The 22,656-nt window shown below is 32.0% G+C and overlaps 3 protein-coding genes across 5 annotated transcripts; 1 reads left to right on the top strand and 2 right to left on the bottom strand.

Moving 5' to 3' along the window:
• The first annotated feature begins 92 nt into the window (after positions 1-92).
• Positions 93-6,968, top strand: LOC107026771. Of its 3 annotated transcripts, XM_015227853.2 has the most exons (8): positions 93-205; positions 902-1,241; positions 2,946-3,080; positions 3,162-3,204; positions 5,723-5,799; positions 6,186-6,254; positions 6,338-6,452; positions 6,557-6,698. In XM_015227853.2, the coding sequence occupies exons 2-7, from the start codon at positions 970-972 to the stop codon at positions 6,402-6,404; spliced, it is 663 nt and encodes a 220-aa protein (XP_015083339.1). In that variant the 5' UTR covers positions 93-205; positions 902-969; the 3' UTR covers positions 6,405-6,452; positions 6,557-6,698. The 3 variants fall into 3 exon arrangements, with proteins under 3 accessions (XP_015083339.1, XP_015083337.1, XP_015083338.1); XM_015227851.2 differs by lacking the exon at positions 5,723-5,799 and having other exon boundaries at positions 6,557-6,968; XM_015227852.2 differs by lacking the exons at positions 93-205; positions 5,723-5,799 and adding an exon at positions 246-374 and having other exon boundaries at positions 6,557-6,968.
• Positions 6,969-12,303: 5,335 nt separating this feature from the next.
• LOC107027327 (B3 domain-containing transcription factor NGA3-like) lies at positions 12,304-13,876 on the bottom strand. Its single transcript, XM_015228502.2, has one exon. It carries the CDS (start codon positions 13,635-13,637, stop codon positions 12,759-12,761), a length of 879 nt encoding a protein of 292 aa, XP_015083988.1. The 5' UTR covers positions 13,638-13,876; the 3' UTR covers positions 12,304-12,758.
• A 6,838-nt stretch (positions 13,877-20,714) lies between these two features.
• Positions 20,715-22,233, bottom strand: LOC107027092 (B3 domain-containing transcription factor NGA3-like). The gene is made up of 2 exons (XM_015228263.2): positions 21,107-22,233; positions 20,715-20,967 (listed from the first exon to the last, which is right to left on the bottom strand). The coding sequence occupies exons 1-2, from the start codon at positions 22,032-22,034 to the stop codon at positions 20,906-20,908; spliced, it is 990 nt and encodes a 329-aa protein (XP_015083749.1). The 5' UTR covers positions 22,035-22,233; the 3' UTR covers positions 20,715-20,905.
• Positions 22,234-22,656: the final 423 nt, after the last annotated feature.

The raw sequence follows: 22,656 nt of genomic DNA, 5'->3' as shown, positions 1-22,656 counted from the left end.
TTTTCAATAATCCAAATTTAATTGAGAATCCAATATGATTTCGAAGAAAAAAGTTAAAAAAAGAAAAAGAAGAAGAAAGATTCCATTAGTATCTTTAGTCCCTAAACCACCGCGGCGGCCAAAGTAAAAATGACTTGTGTCCGTCCGGTCCACAACTATTTTCAACTTTCCATTGAATCAACTTCACTCACCGCTACCGTCTCAGGTCTCTTCTCTCTCTCTCTCTGTTGCACCAACACATTTCTATATCTTTACCTAACAATGTTTCTACTTTCTTTATTTTCTTTGCTTGCTTCTAAGTTAAAAATCGATTCAAACAATAATTTATCTAATTGAGGGATTGAATTGTGAACTGCACCATAATTTTGATATGGGTATTACTATTCTTTTCATTCTACTTGTTTTTGATGTGGGTTTGCTTAAATGGGTGTCAAAAACCTCTTCTTTTTGTTTATTTGTTTGTTTAATTTTCGTTTCTTACTTGCTTCTGTTGGTTCTAAGATGGATCAGTTAAGTTCATGTACTGGTGCCCTGGTAAATGTACTCCTTTTTGTTTAAAAGTTTTATCCATGTAAGTGAACATTGAAAACCAAAAAATGAATTCATGTGGTTTCTGTTCTAATAATGACTGAATTAAATTCCTTTTTTGATAAACTGAAACTTGGATTTCAACTAGTCTAATGCCTTACTTGATTATTGGGTGAGTATTATTTTGCTCGGACTCTTCAAAAATGCCAACGGGTACGTGTCGGATTCGCCAAAGGTAGTGTATTTTTGGAGAATCCGAGACGGGTGCGGCATCAAAAGTGAAGAGTCCGTGCAACTAAGAGTATTTGTTACTGGGTACAGTGAACAAAATAATTTTTCAGCTTTATATTGAGTTTAAGTTTGTTTTGTATAGGAGGAATGTTAAAAAGGGTTGCAAAAGGATAGCAACGCATTTGCTTGGTTCTTTTGTATTTGTTACCAATGCAAGATGTCGGTGTAGTCCGGCATGATAGTACCGTTCACTGTGATGATCCTTCTGATATTGAAAAGCAAAGTGGGGAGATCAGCAATCATGACTTAGCTACTGAAAGAGTGGATCAATCTGTACTCACCATAGTGGTTCCTGCAAACGAATCAATCAACTCCCAGGATCCAACATTAATCACAGACCCAGTTGGGAACATTTCCACCATTGTAGAGTCTCCTAAGAAGCCTTACTTATCCAGGAATCATAGTTTTCAGGAACAATGCAGGTTTCTAGCTTTTCTACTTGCATAAAGATTACGACTTTTGATATATTTCTTTACTGATTTCTCCATATAAAGTTTTAGTATCAACCCTCTAATTGTTTCAAACTTTTTGATCCTTATTTAGTCTCCTTTATGTGCAACGTTTGCATTGTAGCCACATGTGAATTGAATAACCCAAAAAGAAGAAATCTTGCTTGGTGTGACAAGACCTTCTTGGAAGATATCTCTTTTTTTGGGGGTGACTAGTGAAAACAGTAACAGGCCATAGTTGGCTAAAGTCTAAAGACACCCAAAATATCAAAATACAAGCAACAGAGCTCCATACTCTGGCTAAAACAGAAAAATAGACATTATTGAACTGATCCTGGGAGGGGCCCTAACACAGGCGGCAAGCTATTTCCCTAGCAGTAATTTTAGGGTCTTGACAAACTTTTTCTAAAGTTCTCATGTTCTTTTTTCTCTACAAGCTATGCACAAACTCAAGATTAAATCATCTTGAAGAGTTGAGCTCTTTGTGCCTTCCCTTCTGCACAACTTATGATTTCATTGATATATTGGTCCCAAGAGTGAAACTCTAGTGTCTTAGCTTTCTCCAGGATTGAAGTTTTTCCCAGCTGCTTCCCCATAATCAGAGAAGACAAATAAATGGTCTCTTTATTCATTGTGTATATGGCATAAGGGACATTGTAAAGAAACAGGCATTCCCTATTTTAGCAATCTGTCTATAGTCAGCACTCTGTCTTGCCACTGAAACAGTGTGTGGATCTAGCCATTGGTCTGGCAGCATTGTGATACATCAAATTCTTTCACATGACTCTGGACTCAAGGACCATCAATTTTTATGTAAATCATTGAGATCAGGCCATTCCCACAAGTGTTGTTATAGTCAAAGCGGGCTAGGGAGATTCTGGATTCAATAACTAGGGACCATCAATTTCTTGGAAGATCTCTTGTACTACCTTGATTTAGCTTTTCTTTCCAGAGATGTTATAAAAAAATCTATTTCTGTAATAACGTCAGAAGTTGCTTATTGATCAATATCACTTGGACATTGTGTTCTTATGACACTTTGTCCCATACCTTCTTCCCATTTGACACTATGACTGTTTTGTTCTTGCTAGAATTAGCACCGCGTCATGTGCTGCTGTGAATTTGATGTGTTTTTATAATCACGGTCCAAGTAGTGGTTGTGCTCATTATACATGACTGTTGCTAAGTTGAATGGTAGAGTACGACACATAACTAACAAGGGATTAATAATTGAAAAAGGAGACATCAAATATGTGAGATCGAAATGCTTAGAGGATTTATATTTGAATCGGTGCCCACTTTATTCATAATAAAAGAATTAAATTGATGTCCAGAAATAAATTGAAAAAGGAGACATCAAAATGGTCATTTTGCAAAAGTGAAGGACTATTAAGATAGAATCTTTTATATATTTGTAGTACTTTCTGGCTTTCTAGTTGGTAATCATTCAGAACTTGCTACAGCAAAATGACCTTTTTTTCCCCATTTAATATTGAGAGTGCCAATCTTTTTATTATTTATTTTTTTATTTCCATATATATTTGGAGTACCAATCCTTTGACAATTTTAGGTACTCACACTGGAAAGTCTCTTGGGCAGCTTTCTAAAATATAAAGAATGAGGCTCTGGTCCAGTATTGATATTCTTTGAAATTTGTGTTCTGTGATGTTCTTGCAGAGTATGTCAAGAGGAAAAAGAGGAAGAGTTGATCGATCTTGGATGCCACTGTCGTGGTGGATTGGCAAAAGCACATCGGACATGCATAGATACATGGTTTAGTACTAGAGGTTCAAATAAATGTGAAATATGCCAGTAAGTGGTAGACTAAATGCATTTTAATGTTGTTTTTCCCTATCAGACAGTATATCGATGTAGGTTTGCCATTTTATGCAGGCAAGTAGCTGTAAATGTGGCATCTCCAGAGGCTCATGCACCTGTAAGTATCTGTCTTTGTTTGGATAGCAATGGTTTTGGATGAGCTCTGGACATTGGATCTCTTTAAGCATCAGTAATGCATGCTTTTCGCTCTCTTTTTGAAGTTATTGCTCGGTGCTTCAGCCATCAAGCTAGACTGGTCTTTTCAAAGCATGAATATCCTTCTGGCCTTTCAGCTAATAGGTTTTTGAAATTGAGCATTTGACTGCACCTGCCTCCCTTGGATGGTGTAATAGTTGGCTAGTGTTATTTTGTCTGTTGTCCTCCCTTTTTTTGTGTGGCAGTGTGCCTTTTTTACAGCTTTTTGCCTTCCTTTCTTTGTCTGCTACTTCCCCCTTTTCCTTGTATGTAATTTTTTTGTTGTTGTTGTATTCCTGTCTTGGTCCAGAGATATGATCTGCTTCTTCTTTAGAAAAAAAAAATCAATTCTGGTTTCCAGTGATTTGGTCCCCTCATTGTGCAGGAAGTTGTCTTGTATACAGTCATCAGGTAATTAAGCTTCACATTTTGTTCCTCATATTGCTCAACAGACTTCTGAGTAGTTGGATCGTACCTAAGGTCCACAACCAACTGTATAGGCTCTTGTTTTTTCAGTTCTGAAGCAAGACTGGTAGATAGATCAATATTATTTAAATCCTGAATTTTGTGTTGTTGACCAGTGTCTTCACTATCAGATTGCTAAGTGTTCACTAAGTTATTCTCACTATTATCAGACTTTCCAGAGATCGCATGCCTAGAGTTGCTTCCTGATCTTCTGTTCTTGCTATTCTCTTTGTTCTTCATTTTTCCTTGTTCTGTTGTGTCCTTACATTAGCAGTTCTGGCATTGACTTCACTAACATGACTGCTCAGTCCATAACCTTGTTCTGATAAGCAGAGATGTTAACTGCATTAATGTCATTTTGGTCATTTTGATCCTGCTGTATGTCATCCTTACCCTTAGACTGGGAAGAATTAACTCCTAATATAGCAGTCCTAGACTTGTTTCTTATATGAGTTATAGCTGGCTGAAAAACAACATTGCTTTTCTTCATAGGCTGCTTCTGTTTTCCGGTACCTTGCTGATGTTCTCCCTAGCTATCATGACCTTGTGAACTTTTACTTTTCCATGTCCACATCTTTTGTGATCTCAGCCTCAAGCTTACCATTTTCATTCTTATTCACCACCCCAGAAATCTGCCCAATTTTGCCTAGACTTTCATTGTTTTTCACCTCTCCGACTGTAAAGATATGACACATGGGTCTAACTCAACCCCAAAAGCTAGCTCATGAGGGGAGGATTGCCCAAGTCCATATAAGGAGATCACCAATCCATTCCCCAACCAATGTGGGACTTTTGCCCACTCTAACCGAGTAACTGTTATGACCTAGCTTCTTACACTACTTACAGAACTTTGGTATAATTTTATACTCGGTTTTCTGATAATAACCTTTTAACGGGGATTTATGTTCCAGGCCTACATAACAGAGTCGACTCTTAAGTAAATCAACCTCCACCGGAACCTTAGCCATACTTGGCCTAGTCAAACCAAATGTAGCAGCATCTAGGGCAAGGCTTATGTTGCTCGGACTCTTCAAAAATGCCAACGGGTGCGTGTGTGATTCGCCAAAAGTGGTATATTTTTGAAGAATTCGAGACGGGTGCGGCATCAAAAGTGAAGAGTCCGCCCAACTAACGGCGAGGGGTGTTCCCCCATTTTATTTTATTTTTTAAATTGGCGGTAGGGGAAGGGGAAATGGGGAGGGGATTACAATGTGGGGAATCAAACCCTCACCAACAAGGTGGGAGTTTAGGTAGTCAACCAACGGAGTAACTATGATTCCCCAGGGGAGTTCCCCACATTGCTACAGTTTGTTTTACAAGATGCCATGTGTGGAGGTGAAAGGGGATACCTGGAAGCAGAACCCACACAGGAACTGTTTGAAATCCAGAAACCACTTCTGCAACCTCATTTGCAATCTGTCGATTTTGATCATTTCTTTTGAACCACGTCATATTGAAATTATCTTCATTGATAAAATCAAGAAACACTTTGTAGTTATTGAAGAATTTAATTTTCGCAGACACCTTAATCGGGAAGAGTTCTTTGAATTTTGATCCAAGTCTTTCAGTTTGGGCCTAAGATTGTTAGTCGACCAATCTTCAGCCATGATTCCAAAGTAATTATTACAAGTGGTCTATTTGGCAACCACTGGTTTTGAGCATGTAGATTTGGTCAAGATTTGTACTCGTAGAGAGGTCAATAGCTGTTGCATAAGTTCTTTCTCCCGCCTGTTCTTCACAATTGAGGTTCTCAGTGACCAATAAGGACCAGCTTTTGAAAGTACACGGAGAGCTTATGTTCTAGAGAGAGTATTGACTGTTTTGGTGAATTTTACACTTATGAGTTAGGCTCAATGTCCATATATCCATAAATAGTAATTTCATTTATTCTTTTTTTGGTTTTTGTGGCGTCAAAATATGGACATGCCCTCTTTTTTCTGTGACAAATATTCTACTGATTTAACTTGTTACATCAGGTTAGAAATCAAATGAATAATGTGGATCCAGATTCTACTATGTCAGAGTATAAAGTTAACTGGTGGATCTTATTTAGGTAGTCCCTTGTTCCAAATATTTGATTAAAATGTCTGAACCAAGTTCAAATTCATATAGAGATCTGGTGGAACACCGTGACATTTATTATTCTATGAAACAAAATCTTCTTTTATATGTGTGTATATATTCGGATTGTTTTGACTGCATCATTTATCTATCACACAACCAAACCAAAAATAAATTCATAGCTGACTAATCTTTTCTCCATAAAACATTTATTTTCTATGAAACAAAATCTTCTTATATATATATATATATATATATATGTATTATGGACAAAAGATTAGTCAGAAAAAGATATAATCTCAAAGATTAGTCAGCTACAATAATTGGAATAGATACTCTTGTAATTATGTTTTGACTGCATCATTTTATGGATGGCAGACAAGTTACTGGATTTGGAGAGTCGATCCTTCTTTTAGGGGGACGAATATTTCCCAAGAGCGGAATAGAGTAAGGAGCATTACACTTTCCCAAGCTCCTTCTTTGAAGTCGATGCCTTCTGTATTACTTCTAAAATTAGTAAGTTTGTACAGGGTTGTCTTAATCCACTTTGGGTTGCATTTTGTATCCTCATTGGCGGTCTGTTTCTGGATGTGTTAATATCAATTACGCTTGGAGTCTCTGCACTGCCTGTGAACATCATAATCGGTACATGCCCTTGATCTTTTCATTAATCTTTTGTTGTCAAAACGTAGACACTAGATACCGTTTAAGTGTACATTGTCATGTTGAAAGCAAGAATCAATGTGCAGGGGTAATAGTTGTGCTGGGACTCGGAACAGCTCTTCGGCTTGCCCTTGAGTTCTGCCATGATCGGAGTATCAGAAGTGTAGTTCACCGGTTAGAAGGAAACGTCAGTCTTGGATATCATCCTACGGTATAATTGTTCATACACCCTGAAACATTGAAATTTATCCAGCCTGCAACTTGAAAGATTTGTTGGAGCCAGTATTTTTTTAGATGACAATTTCTGATTGATAACTTACTTTACCCATTGTATTTATTTCGTTTGAGGATGCAGTGTGCAGTTTGACATCTTGTTTTGCAGCTTTGATATCTCTATATATAACAGTCTCTATTCCCAAAATTACTTTAGAACACAATAACTTTCTGTACCTAAAGTGTTTATTTTTTGTCTTTATGCCTAGCTAATAAGTTGCCTTATTCCCCTTTTTCATTTTTGCCTGTATCAGACATCTTGTGCAGTGTACTTGGTGACTGCTGTGAGTAATTTATGCATTTATCTATCACACAATTAAAAACTTATAAATGTATGCATGGCTCTTGTCTATTTGAAAGGGAAATTATGTAACTAAGTAAACATCTATTAGTGTTTTGTTTAACATAGTTATAGTTGCAGCTAATTTTGATTAGCAGCAAGTGTTTAATCCAAACGGTTAGCTACGTTATGTAATTAGCCAAATATTAGTTATTTTCACCTCATTATATTTCAAAATCTTGGCTATGTTTGAAAATTCCTCCATTTACGGTGCATTAACACATACTAACACTGCAACATAGGTTACAGTAATATAACTCTCTCCGTTCACTTTTAATTGTCATGACTATCATTTTATTATGTGTTTTTTTATCGCATTGATATGCAAAAAACTGCAAGTTATAGTATTTTTTTGAATATTAAATCTTTTTTGTTTCAAATATCGAGTTAATTTAATTTTAATTTTGAAAATTAATTAAAAATTAACTTTTAAAAAGCGTAATACTAAGGATAGGAGTTTGTATGTGTCATGATAATCACTATTTGGGCAGCCAATTAAGTTTGGACCATGATTGGTCTCTATCTTTACGACTGTTAGCTATGGAATGATTTTGGGTTTACAACGAAATTTTCTTGCTCAAGAAAGGAAACAATAAGAATCTGTTACACATGATTTCTCAAAATTTTAATAACCTTAAAGTAACTTGTGAATACAGACTTCAGTAATCATAGAAGATTAAATTTTTAATTTTACATGCCTTATAAAACCTCTATTATAAGATACAAAGTAATATCTATCACCTTATGTTAATATATACTTCAACAATCACAAGGCGGCTAATTCTAGCCAATAACATAATAAGATCTGATGTGATCTATTATTCTTAATAACAAATAGATCTACAATATGAAAGCACAAGATACTTGAGTGAAATAATAATTTAAGACGTTGTAACACTCGATCAAGTGTCTTACTAGTAGTTCTTCTTTGAGAATGGTTTGTGCTTTAAATATTTTTGATTGCAACTTGCGAAAATTAGGATATTTTTGTCAATATATCTAATGTATAAAAAGACAAAAAACAACCTAGTAATTTGTCATTGACTAAGGATCGTTGTCTTTACAACTTTACAGCTGTACTCCATTAACTTATTATATACGACGAGAACACAAAGGACTAGATCTTTTTAGCAAATTCTATTTCTTTTTAGTTGGTTAAATCATTAAAACTCCTAAATATAACAATTGGTTTGTAAAATTACTTAAGTGAGCTTTGCTATGATGTAAAAATTATATACGTAATGCCAATGCACAAAAAGTTAAAACAGTACTCAAAACAAAATTCTTGTATTTCCTCTTTCTTTTTGCTTTTTTCTCCAATTAAAATTGACTTAACAAAGATAAATCTACTTATGACTTATCCACCTATAAATCTTTTGTCCTTTTACGCCTATATATTATACATAGCTCATTTTGACGTTTGCATCTTTAACCATAAGACCTAACGAATGGATCGTAGCGCAGCAGTGAAACTTCTTCATCCTTAATTAAAGATTTTGGATTCGAGCTATGAGTATGGAGAAAATTTTATTGAGAGCGTAAAACATCATCTCTAAATAGGTCTTACAATACGCAATTCATATTTAATCAGATTCGAACCAAATAAAAAAGAAAACCATAAACTTAAAACAATGGCCACTTTCTAGCTAGGGTCACTTTCTTACTTTAAAAACAATGGCCCCTTTCTAACAATTAATGATCAAATTTAGTTCATTACTTCAAAACAATCACACTAGTCACAACTTTAATGTATTATCAAGTGATGGTTTTAATAGTTAAAAATGGATGGAAGATTGGTTTTATGTCCCCTTCCTTAATTTAATGGGATAATTATTAATTAGGCCATATAGCCCTTAACTTTTTCTTTTTTTTATTTTTAAAAAAAGGTCTTTTATTTATTCAGACAATTAAAATTTTTCTGCATATGATTTTTTTTTTTAAAAAAATTGAAGACATTTATTCTGTGTTCTTCTTTCTTCTTCTTTTACGATATGCTGCGTTATTTTCTTAAAAATTTGACATACCCGCGAACATGAATTGTTTCAAGCGAATTCATATATTATAAAATTTAGGATTGTGTAAAAGTGATTTTAAGTTGATCGAGATTGAATATAGTCAATATATACATGTATAATTAAGTTATATACAAGCTATATTTTATCGTCAATATATATATTTTTTATGACTTTTGAGTATATATAAGACATAATTCATTAATATGCCCTTTAACTTGATCTCATTTTATATTTTTACCCTTAAACTTTGAGTGTGTATAAATAGGTACTTAAACTTGTATAAGATTGAACAAGTAGACACATGAGTCATATGTGACACAATACACATAAAACTCCACGTAGGACACAAATTACCATGTAAGATGCCACGTAACATATATTCGATTTCAACATCGATTTTACCTATTTTTTGGGGGGGCCGAATTCAGAGTTCGTTCTCGTTTGATGTCTACTCAATCTGTATCTTTCGGTTCAATCTTATACATGTTTGAGTGTCTACTTGTACATACTCAAAATTAGACGATATAAACATAATATAAATTAAGATTAAATGACATATTTATATATTATGCTTATATATAACCCGCGTAGACTTTCTACTCTTTGGCTATATTTTTGTATTTAAATAAAAATATAGCTACATTTATATGAGTGATGAGAAGAAAAGTTAAGTGTAATAAGGCTGCATACATATATATACATGTATATAGAAGTTTTCACAAACTAAAACGTGAAAGTTTAGCAGAAAAGGTTTCGTTATGTTTGTCTGGCCAGAAACCAGCATACTCACTGCCACACAAGTACACTAACTAGCTACCTTCTAATTAATTGCAATCACTTTGTGCCATGTCACCAATAATATTTATACATATGGTTACCTAGCTTTGCTTTGCTTCAAAAAAGTTGGAAAACCTATACATGGGTACTCCTATACTACATTAATTAAAGTCACATTAGCTAGGGTGGACCTTGCATATGCATGTGTACTCATTAGGTGTGTCGGATCATTTGATAGAGCGTATAGAAATAATGTTAAAATATACTATATTAGTAATACTTATATTAATTATAGAAAAAAATGTCTGATATCTCTCTTAACTTTGTCATTTAGAATTGATATGCTCTTCGTTATGAAAGTGACTCATATTTAATTTACTCCTAATGTTATACAAATGGCTAACTTTTGCAGTTAAATGAAGGGCATACATGAGCTCATTTTGTAACGATAGGGGTATATGTGAGTTGTTTGTGTAACAGTATGGATATATATGATATACTTTTATTACGAGGAACATATCAGTTTCAAATTACAAAGTTGAGGGGTATACGTGAGCCGTTTGTATAATGGTAAGGGTATGTATGAGCTCAAATATTTACTTACAAAGATTAAAAAATATTTCTTTTGAGAAACAGTGGGGTCTTTAATCATGCTAATGCACTATAACAAAAACAACTTTTAGCGACAATAGAAATGCACATTAATAAAGAGTGCTAAAATTTTTACCGGCATTTGTTAAGTGTGATTAAATCTAATGTCGCTAAAGCCTTTAGAGACATATACAAAAAATGCTAATTGCCGCTAAAAATACATATTTAGTAGCAATTGCTTTTTAATTACCGCTAAAACTCATTTTTAAAAGTACATATTTAATAGCAATTGCTATTAAATTACCGCTAAAACTCATTTTTTATGTAGTACTGCATGCATTAAAACCCTTTGTATTACTATTACTAGAAATTCATGGTTGTAGTCATACATATCTTCATATACAATAGAGTGTATATCTAATTTCTGAAAAAGTACACTATACCATATAACATGTTATTAATATATAGAGTTAATAAATACATTATTTTTATTAATACACTTTATCAAACGACTCTTACGAAATAAAATCAGTTTCTAAGGATGTGGTGTTGAATCGAGGGAAATTAACAGCTGAATGATGGAACAAACATTTGGATTGAGACAACCTATCTAGATTTTAAAATTACACATTTTTTGTTTTCTTTAATATAATAGAGTTTATTTATTTATTTATTATTATTATTATATAATAGAGTAATTGTAAGGTTTTGGTAGAATAATTTCAAACAATAGACCAATATTTCAGGAGGAGACTATGTATACAAACATGAACAATATTGAAGCTGTGACAATAACATAACTTCCAAATCCAATAAATGACAGTTAATTCATCTTATTTCAACAACCATATAGGAACTGAAGCTAGGAGAAGATTCTAAACAATTCTATCGAACCGAACAACAACAAAAAGAGAAACATAGAATATCTTTCTTACTCAACCTAGCGAGGTATAAACCTACAGGAAACAAGAGCCAGATCGAAGACATTCATTTTGTTCTTTTATATCCCTCTCTTCTTAGTTGCTCCTTTTTCTAAGGATCTAATGGTCGTAGACCAACTTCTTGATTGATTTTTTGAACTTTCACCTAGTTGGTAAAGGTCCAATCCCTACTTTGTAATTCTCTTTAATTCCCTTCACCTACTCCCATTTTTAAATGAACACCTACATTCACAAATCTTTTGTATTCAAAGAGAATCATTAATTGTATAGAGTGAAGTAAATTAGAGAAGAACTATTTCCTTCACTTGTCAAGTTTGGGAGAAGATGAATGAGAACTTTGAGAAGAAAGTGAGTCATATGAGGATCATTTTGATTATGATTGTAAACATGAGAAAGCATATTGCTGAATTTAACAACACTAGCTTTAATGAAAATTTATACATGTATGATGATTTATGAACAATTGAACACTTCTAAAGGTTCTCTATCATGTATATAACAAATATGATAATAATTGAGAATATGATGAAGAAGAACTCTTCATGCTACTGAGAAATCTCCAAAAGAGGAGAGCACAGGTGAAGATGAATGTTTTGATGAACACACATACCTAGTATAATCCCAAAAGTCTAGAAAAAAACCTCAACTTTGATCAATTCCTTCCATGACAATCATTGTTCATCAGCCTGATCAATATGAGGCTGAGCTCTCAAGTTTCGAGAAGTTGTTGAAGTGGACTAGGGACATAAATACGTAAAACAAGCTAAGCCTGATTGATCAGGTAGATGATTAGATGAGAAAGAGCGCAAAATTAAAGAAGAAAGATTTGCAAAGACTTGTACTTGGTGATAAGTTAGAAGAAACGTAATCAAGTTCTGATCCAAGAAGCAAACAAATGAAATCATGAGCGAGCGATCCATCTTTATAAGATTATAAAAACAAGGAGAATTAAGCTTCCCAGTCCGTAATGATATGACACATGAATCTAACTCAACCCCAAAAGCTAGCGCATGAGAATTATCCAAATCTATATAAGCAGACCACTAATCCATTACCTAACCAGTGTAAGACTTTTACCCACTCTAACAGTGTAAGTCAGGTGCATCATATACAAATAAGTTAGATCAGGGTCATAACCTGCCCTGCAGGGCCTGCATTTGAGAAATCAATCATAAAATAACTAGCATTCAGAGGATCTAGCAATAGTAGTATTTCATCCTCGACGATCTCAATTGTCTAAAGTACTGATAAATATACACAAATTGGACCTGAAATTACTGATCTTTCTATCTCAAAGACTTCCCATGAACATTATAAGATAGTATATGCATAATCTTGATTCTGCTACATATCAGATATCCAAATCGAAGGACATGGATGACTTGCCTTTTTCCGATGATTCTTCAGAGGGCATTGGGTAGTCCATATTTACTCCAAACAACCTGAAACGTTTTGCTGCAACTTTACCTTGAACCACTGGTACCGAATTGAACACCCTTGGCTCCTCAACGCTAGTTGATTTCATCAGATTATGATCAAAATGACTTGCATTAACCATCACACTAGTATTGTTGTTGAAACTGTAGTAAGGAGTACTAGCACTGGAGTTACCAATTCCATACATGTAATAACTATGTGGAGGATTATTATAATAATTACGCGAAAATGTTGTTGGATAAGACTGTAAAGGAAAGATCCTCCCATCAGAAAATTGATGCGGTAACATAAACTGATTATTTCCATTCTCATGATGAGGACGACGACGCCAGTCAATGAAGAGACGGTGCTTAGACAACTCACCAGCACCGCGCTGAAATGAAACAACATCACCAGCATCAAGTTTCTTCTCCTTAACAAAACGACTCCATCCTTTAGTCATTACATAGCTCTGACTACTATTCCAATACGAATACCTAAACCTCCATGGCTTCCCATTACTATCTTCAAAATTCAATAGTAATCCCCCCTTATCGTTACTAGACGAATCAAGAGGGAAATACTTCTCCGCGTGTTGTTTAGGTATAACTAAACGATTCAGCTTACCAACATCGCTAGGAGTAACTACCTTATCGAACATATGTTCCCTTTCAACCAACGCATCACAAGTAGACGATGAATCCATCAACATAAGCTCCGTACTACTACTAGGCCTTTTAAGTTGTTGGTTGTAATAACATGAGGCTGAATCCGATGCTTCATCTTGTATCATCGTACTATTAAACAAGTTCATGATCAAAATGTATAGATCTAGAAAAATGAATGGCTCTAGGGTTAAGAGATTGAAAAAAGTTTTAGTAATTGTTTTTGTGGGATCTGGTGCTATATATGACTATTATCATTTATGTTGTGTCTACTTCACTTTCTGTATGTACAGTCTCCCAACTCCAACCAGTCTCTGCTATTTCCATATATATAACTCAGATCACCACCCTTTTTCTCTTCTGTTTCTACCCTATTTTCCTCTTTGTGCTACTATATTTATTTTTATATATATAATATGCTATTTCTTTCTTTTTTAACTAGCTAGCTCTATTGGTTTTTAGTAGATTTTAGGAGGTCTATAATTTAATAGATAAAATTTCGAGTGAAATGTCAAAAACATATTTGAATTACTATCATCATGTTAGGTTGTGGAGCCTGATTAATATTTGATGTACTGTCATATATTAATGTTTACGCGGTTTAACCTCCGCGGTTTAACCCAAATTTTAGGCTGCAATATTTATTCTCCATTTATTCTCTGTAACCTAAAATACTCTGAATTATTGATATATATACCCACCGCCATCGAAGTTTACTCACGGAGTGTTACCACGAAATATTGGTTTCTCTCTTTCTCTCTCTAGAACTCTATCTCTTTCTCTTGAAAGTTCTTGTGTTCTTAATTCATCAAGTGGGGGGGGGGGGGATTCGATCCTAACACATCATACGTTAGTTTGAAAAATACACCTCAATGTTCTTTGGATCAAATGTGTGTATGTAGATACACTTAGATGTAACCAAGCACTACAAAAGAAACTATGAATTACATGGGGATTTTTCCTGTGAATTAGTATGAAAATTTGCAAGAAAATAAGTTTCATGCGAATTTTTATACTAATCTCCAGAAAAATTCCCATATAATTCACCTTTTCTTTTTAGTGAAGGGCGAATTTACGTGAAGTTCAGTATACAAGGTCAAATATGTATTGAACCCCTTCAACACAAGGGGTTTATTTAGGGATTATAGGGTTTCAGAAACTCGTAGGCGCGTAGTTTGAATTTGGCTAGCAACATTTTCAATATTTTAGCTTGAAATTTGGTGTAGTTTATTTGTCAACACTATTACATATGTTTTTTCTTAATCTTTCCGATGGAAATACTGACTCCATCATGATATGACTCCATCATGATATGTATAATTAATTCAAATCATCATTGTTATTATATTTTGAATAGTTTAAGTGTGAAACTAAAACGATGAAACGATTGTTTATGATAAGTTTTTATAAGCATTAATAATTATAGTTGGAGATAAAGTTTTAAAGGCCGGCGTGCTTTGAATGAATTAAAATTTTGAAGGAAACAATTGGGTTTGTGTATGTGTATGTGATGATGATCACTATTGTAGCTAGCTAATGTAGAGTGGCCCACCAATTATCTTTGGACCATATAATATAATAACAATTCGTCTTTATCTTTACGGCTGTTATATATGGAACGTAGCTTGAACAGTTACTATCACCATTATCAGATTTCCGTTCATTTTTAATCGTTATAATTTTTTTTAGAGATAAATTATAATTAATATTTTGTTATATATTTTTTATTATATTGATAAGTAAACTGTTGGTTTATATAGTTTTTGAATAATTAATTTTTTAAATTTATAATATTGAATTAATGTAATTTAATTTAAATTTAAAAAAATATTAATTTGTCTTTTTAAAAGTAAAATACGATAATTATAAGTGGATAAAGAAAGTATTATATATAAAAAATGTACTCACTTCGTCCCATTTTATTTTGTCATTCCTTTCTATAAATAGTTAGATTACAATATCAATGCAATCTCTATTAGTATGTGATTTTATAGAGTAAAACGAACTATAAATTTAAACGCATAACATGCATGTATTGGTTTGGTGTAAACATCCGGTGTGGATAAGTTTTACCCTTAAATTTATGCATAAATTACCATATTTTTACCTATTATACCCTTGATAGAGTAGTTAATTAATTTTGAAAACGTATTCACTATTTATTATAATATTGACTTAAGAAAACATTAAATAAGATAAGGGTAAGGTTAAATAATTTTTTAATATAAATATAAAATAAAAATGTAACATAGAAAATAAGACAAGAGAATAATAATTGTTTTGAGTTTTGATTGTTCTAGGATTTGTTGCAATGTGATAGATATTCAATTTAGCAAATAAAAGAGATTTATTACCTATTTTTTATAGTACTATTTTTTTAAATAATTAAATATAGTAATAATTAGATTTAGAATTTTGAAGTATGATTAATAAAAGCTAATTTATTATGTTTGTCTGCTCAAAAACCAGCAAACTTACTGCCACCCAAGTACGCTAGTTGTAAGTAGCTAGCTTTTTGCCATCACTCTATATAGTTTGTATATGCTAGTAGCGGTGTAAATTATAAATCACTCTGTTTTAAAGAAAATGATCTATTTTTTTAATTTTATTTTTGTTAGTTTAAAAAAATATTTTATTTTTTTGGGGTAATATTTTAATTTTAATTACGTGACATGTTTAAGATCATATATTAAAAAATGTTTTAGTATATTTATCATAACTTTAAACTAAGATTAGAAGATTAAAAGATCTATCTTTATTTTGTTAAAATTCGTGACAAGTTAAACTAGATCAATTTTTAAAACGGAGAGTTGTTAATTATTTCTGAACTATTTACAGTTTAAAAAACACCCATTTACTTGGCTAAATAAACTTAAATACACTTCCGATTTGTAACATATATACATTCCCAAATTTCTGTCAAATTTAAGTTTGTTTTAAAACTTCTCTCGACTTTTTATCATGAGTTTAATACTCATGTCATGTGACTGTTAGAGGCGTATTTAATTTTAGCTAGTCAAGTATATGAGTGTTTTTAAGTCTTTCAATTATTTAAAGATGAAACTAATAATTTACATCATATTGTGTAATATTTTCAATACTCCTTTTATATATATATATATGTATATCATGTGTGTCATGTTAGCAATACTATCTATATACTTTTTATCTAATATGGTTAGCTGGCTTTGCATCAAATTAGGCATGAAGTTGAAAAACCTATGATTCATATTTATGCAATCACTACGTACTCCTATACATCCCTATTCCATTAATTAAAGTAAGACTAGCTAGGGTGGACCTTGCATATGTATACGTCTGATCAGTACACAAAATTAGCTCAAACATCAAAATACTCCTTTGATTTCCTTTTTAGTCCGTTATTTTCAAGTCGAAATAATGACATATTTTTATATATAAAAAAGTATTTATTATTATTATTATTATTATTATGTAATGAACATTTTTGACCAAATACATAAGCAGATTTCTAAATTTGTTAGGTTTTTTCCTTCACGTACTTCAACTACGTCATTTTCCTATTGAATCATTGAATCCTCATAATTTGTTCCGTTTAAACAAACACCGTTGTATGATGTGGAACCAAATTTATGAGGGGTATTCATAGATGATACATATGTTGTTCCACAACTCATAAGTCTAATTGATAGTGAAAATGTTCGAGAATAATTGTGTTTTACTTAAGTCATTTGAACACATTAGAAAACAAATGAGACTAACACGGTTTGTCTTCATTCCTTCAATCAAAATTATTACAATCAGAACACAGTTGAAGGCATTTACAATAGAAAAGCCGATTAAAATCAACCAACAGTGTTTTAAAAGAACAAATTATGGGTGGTTCAATGCTTCAATAAAAAAAATGACGTAATTGAGATACCCGAGGGAAAAAACTCAACAAGTTTAGGGATCTGTTTATGTATTTGGCCAAAATCTTTTATAGAGTTGGGATCACAAATTGTAGTAGGGGAGCATTATTTTGTTTATGTAAAGGTGTGTTTAGCTAGAATTTATATATATATATTTTTAAGGAATGTACATGTATGATCATAGTGAACAAATATTATTCCATAGGCACATTAGGACATGATCAAGTATAATGAATTATTTTTAAGTAAAAATAAATCAAATCTTTTACTTTATTTGTTACTTGTTTATATTCTATCTAAAGAATCATTAACTATATGAAAAATGAAGTGGACATGACAACCCATGAGCTAGCTAAGGTAGAGGAATATGATAAAAAAAATTTAATTAAAAATGTGTAGGAAAGGTGGCTAATATTTTTCAGATTCTGATTATTTTTTTTTCATAAATCAAGCACGTAATTTTATTTTATTTTTAATATGGATGGTGGTGGAGTCGATTTTTACGCACTATACTGTAATACTGAAGTGTGAGAACATTTCATCTAAAAATTTAATAAATATTGTGTCTCTGTGGAATATCAAAAGAAGCATGCACCACCTCGTGTGTTTTTTCGATATATATAAGGGTGACTCGTTGCACACAGGGCTTAAATTAGTGTGGAAAATCATAAGAAATGTTTGACATATATTTTCCGTTAATTTTAATTTGGAGTAATTAAAGGAAAACCAGTTTCAAATAGTAAAAATATAAAATGGTTGAAAAAAAACAATGTAAAATTCAAAACAAGGCATTTCTGTTTTTTAAAGAAAGCTTTTTTATAAAAGAACTGTGCCTTCGTCTCATATTATTTGATTACTTATAAAATTATAAAATCAGAATAAAATTAATCAAATTTTTCCTACTTTGTCTCTACAATTATTAATATGGCTTTTGGAATGTGAACCATTCTCAAGACAAGAAAATCGCACCATTAATTTCTTTTTGGAAGTACTTATTTTTAATTTAATTATATATTTTTACATTTAAAGATTATTTTTTATATCGTTGAATGAGTGAACAAAGAAGAGAAAATACAGTCGGAAGGAATAGAAGCATCTATCCAAAAACTTTATCTTGTTGCGAAGAAGACTTAATAAAGTTTGAATAATTATTTTATAAGATTAATTAGTGTTGATTTTAAAAAGAAAAAAAAATCGTTACCATTGTTGATTGTCTATAATTGCTTCAATGGTTTGATAGAGAACGAGTTGAAAATAATGAGGACAAGAAAGAGATGAAATAATCTTTCTTATTTTTGATAACCAAATAAGAATCTTAAGTAAACTCCTATAATTAATTTAGAGTTTAAATTATCATATAACACTTGTTACTTTTATTAAAATATTAATAACATGTGAATATGCTAATATAAATAAATATTCTTGTGTAATTTTCTTGTTCACTATGAGAAAAATTAATTTCTTTTTTCCTAACTTATTTTTATATGCATCGATATAAACAACGAGCAAAACAGTAAAATTAATCAATTTATTAATAATTTCTAAAAATCATTGTATGAAATAAAACTGATCATCTAATATAAAACGAAACGAAGGGAGTAACACTTTCATATAATGCCTAGAGGAGTTCATTCAGAGTCAATGGATTGATGGTTAAAGTGAACCAATCATTTCAGGAGGGAACACGAACAACTAAGGACCCGTTTGGCCATAGATTTCCCAAATAATATTTGGGGAAAAATTTGGCAAATAATGTTTGTCCATACAATTTGTCATTATTTGGCAAACATTTTTGGCAAATATCCCAAATTCCCAAATACTAGTTTTTTCTAGTATTTGGGCCAAATCTCATTATTTGGGATCTTTTGAATATTAAAATTTTACCCCAAACTTTTATCTTTTACAAAAACACCCTTTTAGTAGTTGTTTGTGTTGTATTACATAATTTTTTTACGTGAACACCAAAATAGTGATGAAATATTTAGTGAATATTAAATAATGATATGATTGTTGATGAAAATGATGAAAAATTAACTTAAGATAATAAAATCATGTGCTTCGTCTACTTCACGATGTATGGAATGATACTTGTTGCACTCGCTCCAAATTACCACATTGCTCTAGTGTGATGGAAACTATTTGTTATTGTTGTAACGAACATCCAATTGACTTGTAATACAAACTTATAGTTAGTTTTAATAGTTTTTAAAACTTATGGGTATAAATTATATTTTTCTAAAAAAGTGAAATATATTTCCCAAATCCTATGGCCAAACACATGGTGAAATTTCACCCAAATTTTCACTCAAATAATATTTGCCAAGAATATTTGAAAATTTATGGCCAAACGCTAGCTAAGTTGAGACAAGAACACAACTTTCAAAGCCAATAGAAGACAATTAATTCATCATATTTCAACTTCAACTTTTACGTAGCGATGAATCTTAATAACATAGTTAATTGACTGTATTTAAATTTTTACCTTCGATAAGAATTTGATTTTTAATTTTATAATCTCCTCCTCTATTATTCCTTCCTCTAGTACCCCCTACTATCGAAATATGAACCATGTTTTTGAAAGAAGAAAAGGATAATTGATTTGTCTGATGTATAAGAAATCAATATTAAAATACATCATGTATTATTGGTGTACTAGAAAAGAGGAGAGGAAAATAATTAAATTAAGATACATGCACTAGACTAGAAATTAAACAACTTAATTATACTTAGAAGAATATATAAGTGTATTGAATTGAGAAAGCAAGTAAAATGAAGTAAAGAAGAATCATTTTGTTCACTAGAGAAAATGAGTGACTACTAGATCAAAGTTTCTCTTGTGGGACTTATGTGAATTTAGAAGATTTGAATGACTTAATTAAAAAAAAAGAAAAAGATTATACATCGATTTCAATGAAGATTTATCTTCTTTTTTTCAAGAAAAAGAACAAATCAATTAACGAGTTGATGAATGATAACTCAACGACTTAAATAATGATTGTAGACTTGAGAAAACATGTTGTCTAATCTAACAAGACTAGCTTTAATGAAAATTTAAAGAAGTGATTCTTGAAGAAGGGAATGTTGCTAAAATACAACCTATAATGTAAACCTTGATTTCGAAGAAGAAAGTTCATGTATTAGAAAATTATTATTAAAACGTGTATATATATTGTTCATGTACTGAGAAAGAGGGGAAGAAAAGAAGTAATATAAGATATAGACTCGATTGGTACATGATAGAAGAATACCTAATTTACATAAGTCAAAACATAGGTCGATTCCACTAATTCAAAGAGATTCAGTGAATGAGAAACGATAATGTTAGAATTTTTAACAACAAACAAAAACGTACCCTGTGTAATTCCAATATAAAATGTCAAAGAAAAACTGCGGCATTACTAAGATGAGGGTCAAGTCATCATAAATAATATAACCAGTATTAGGTAAAGTAGTATCACATATACAAAGAGTTGAACCTGAAATTAGGAATTTTTTCTATCTCACAGAAATGAATTGCACTGGATATGCTATTTTCGTCCTCCATTGCCATAATTTTGACATTTATCAGGAATCCCTTCAATATTGATCTCTGTATGTATATAGTACTTTTTAACATTTTTTTTCTTCCGGGGTGGGTTTTGGGGGAAAACATTAGTATATGCACATTGATTAAGCTTATAATATAATATAGTAACAGAAGATTTAAATATCCAAATCAAACGACTTGCCTTTTTCAGATGATTCTTCTTCAGAGGGTGTCGAGTTGTTGTTGTTCAAATGAGAATAAACCGTTGTTGTTGCTGGGATAGATGGGTGATCCTGATCCATGGGACAGTCCATATTTACCCCAAACAACCTGAATCGCTTTGCAGCCACTTTACCTTGAACCACTGGCACCGAATCGAACACCCTTGGCTCCACATAGTTACCTGTAGTAGTAGTACTACTACAACCTCCCCATCTTATCTCATTTTTTAAAGGGTTTGCATTTATCACAGTTCCATTACTAATATTATAAGAGCGGTTACCAATTTCATACATGTAACTTTGAGGATTATAATAATTAGGTGGATGACCCATATTGCTACCTCCTTCCAGCAACAAATTTGTTGGGTAATAAAAAAGCCGCCCATCAGAAAATTGATGCGGTAACATAAACTGATTATTTCCATTCTCATGATGAGGACGACGACGCCAGTCAATGAAAAGACGGTGCTTAGACAACTCACCAGCACCGCGCTGAAATGAAACAACATCACCAGCATCAAGTTTCTTCTCCTTAACAAAACGACTCCATCCTTTAGTCATTACATAGCTCTGACTACTATTCCAATACGAATACCTAAACCTCCATGGCTTCCCATTACTATCTTCAAAATTCAATAGTAATCCCCCCTTATCGTTACTAGACGAATCAAGAGGGAAATACTTCTCCGCGTGTTGTTTAGGTATAACTAAACGATTCAGCTTACCAACATCGCTAGGAGTAACTACCTTATCGAACATATGTTCCCTTTCAACCAACGCATCACAAGTAGACGATGAATCCATCAACATAAGCTCCGTAGTACTACTACTAGGCCTTTTAAGTTGTTGGTTGTTATAAGACGAAGAAGATGCTTCTTCTTCTCGTACAACACTACCAAAGAAATTCATGATCAAACAGATCTAGTAATGAATTGATATTTTCAATCGAAAAATTAATGATTTTAGGGCTTAAAAGATTTTGAAAGAGGTCTCAAACTAAAGAGAAATAGATGATGATGATGATGCCTTTCATATCATATGTGGTAGCGTCTATTTCCTGGAATCTTATCAAGTTAGGCAATTATACTTTATTTTTTACTCTCTCCTTCCATTCCAATAATCTGACTTGTCCTTGTCCTTGTCATCGTATATTATATTATATATATAAAAAAAAATTAAAATACACTTCCATGTGGAGATATTTATTATTTTTACAGATATGGATCTTTCATTATAACAGTTGACACTACTAGTGGAGTGGTATAATTTTCATTTCTAATTAGGCTACTAAACAAGAGGCTACTTGCCTATAATCCTCTTAAGACTGATATATTTCAATAATACAACTACGTACGACGATATAAAATGTATTCAAACCTTATCATGATTATGTTAACTGTTTTCGATAAATCCTCGATTCAATTGCATCGTACAACAAAACATAGCAAGGAAGGAACAAGAACAATAATGTAATGACAAAGTACATAGATATATAGTACTACTATATACTTTAATTTGAATTTTTTTAAAT

The sequence above is a fragment of the Solanum pennellii genome, chromosome 8 (genome assembly GCF_001406875.1).
Source record: "Solanum pennellii chromosome 8, SPENNV200".
In the NCBI taxonomy this organism is placed as follows: domain Eukaryota; kingdom Viridiplantae; phylum Streptophyta; class Magnoliopsida; order Solanales; family Solanaceae; genus Solanum; species Solanum pennellii.
This window is presented reverse-complemented; position numbering and strand designations above follow the sequence as displayed.

Excerpts from the sequence above, each read along its gene's own strand:
- LOC107026771 (XM_015227851.2), top strand. The coding sequence starts at position 970 with ATGCAAGATGTCGGTGTAGTCCGGCATGATAGTACCGTTCACTGTGAT. Across the intron at positions 3,081-3,161 it reads AATAAATGTGAAATATGCCA|GCAAGTAGCTGTAAATGTGG; the intron begins GTAAGTGGTAGA and ends CATTTTATGCAG. Across the intron at positions 3,205-6,185 it reads CTCCAGAGGCTCATGCACCT|ACAAGTTACTGGATTTGGAG; the intron begins GTAAGTATCTGT and ends TATGGATGGCAG.
- LOC107027327 (XM_015228502.2), bottom strand. The coding sequence starts at position 13,637 with ATGAACTTGTTTAATAGTACGATGATACAAGATGAAGCATCGGATTCA.
- LOC107027092 (XM_015228263.2), bottom strand. The coding sequence starts at position 22,034 with ATGAATTTCTTTGGTAGTGTTGTACGAGAAGAAGAAGCATCTTCTTCG. Across the intron at positions 20,968-21,106 it reads AGAAGAATCATCTGAAAAAG|AGATCAATATTGAAGGGATT; the intron begins GCAAGTCGTTTG and ends ATATACATACAG.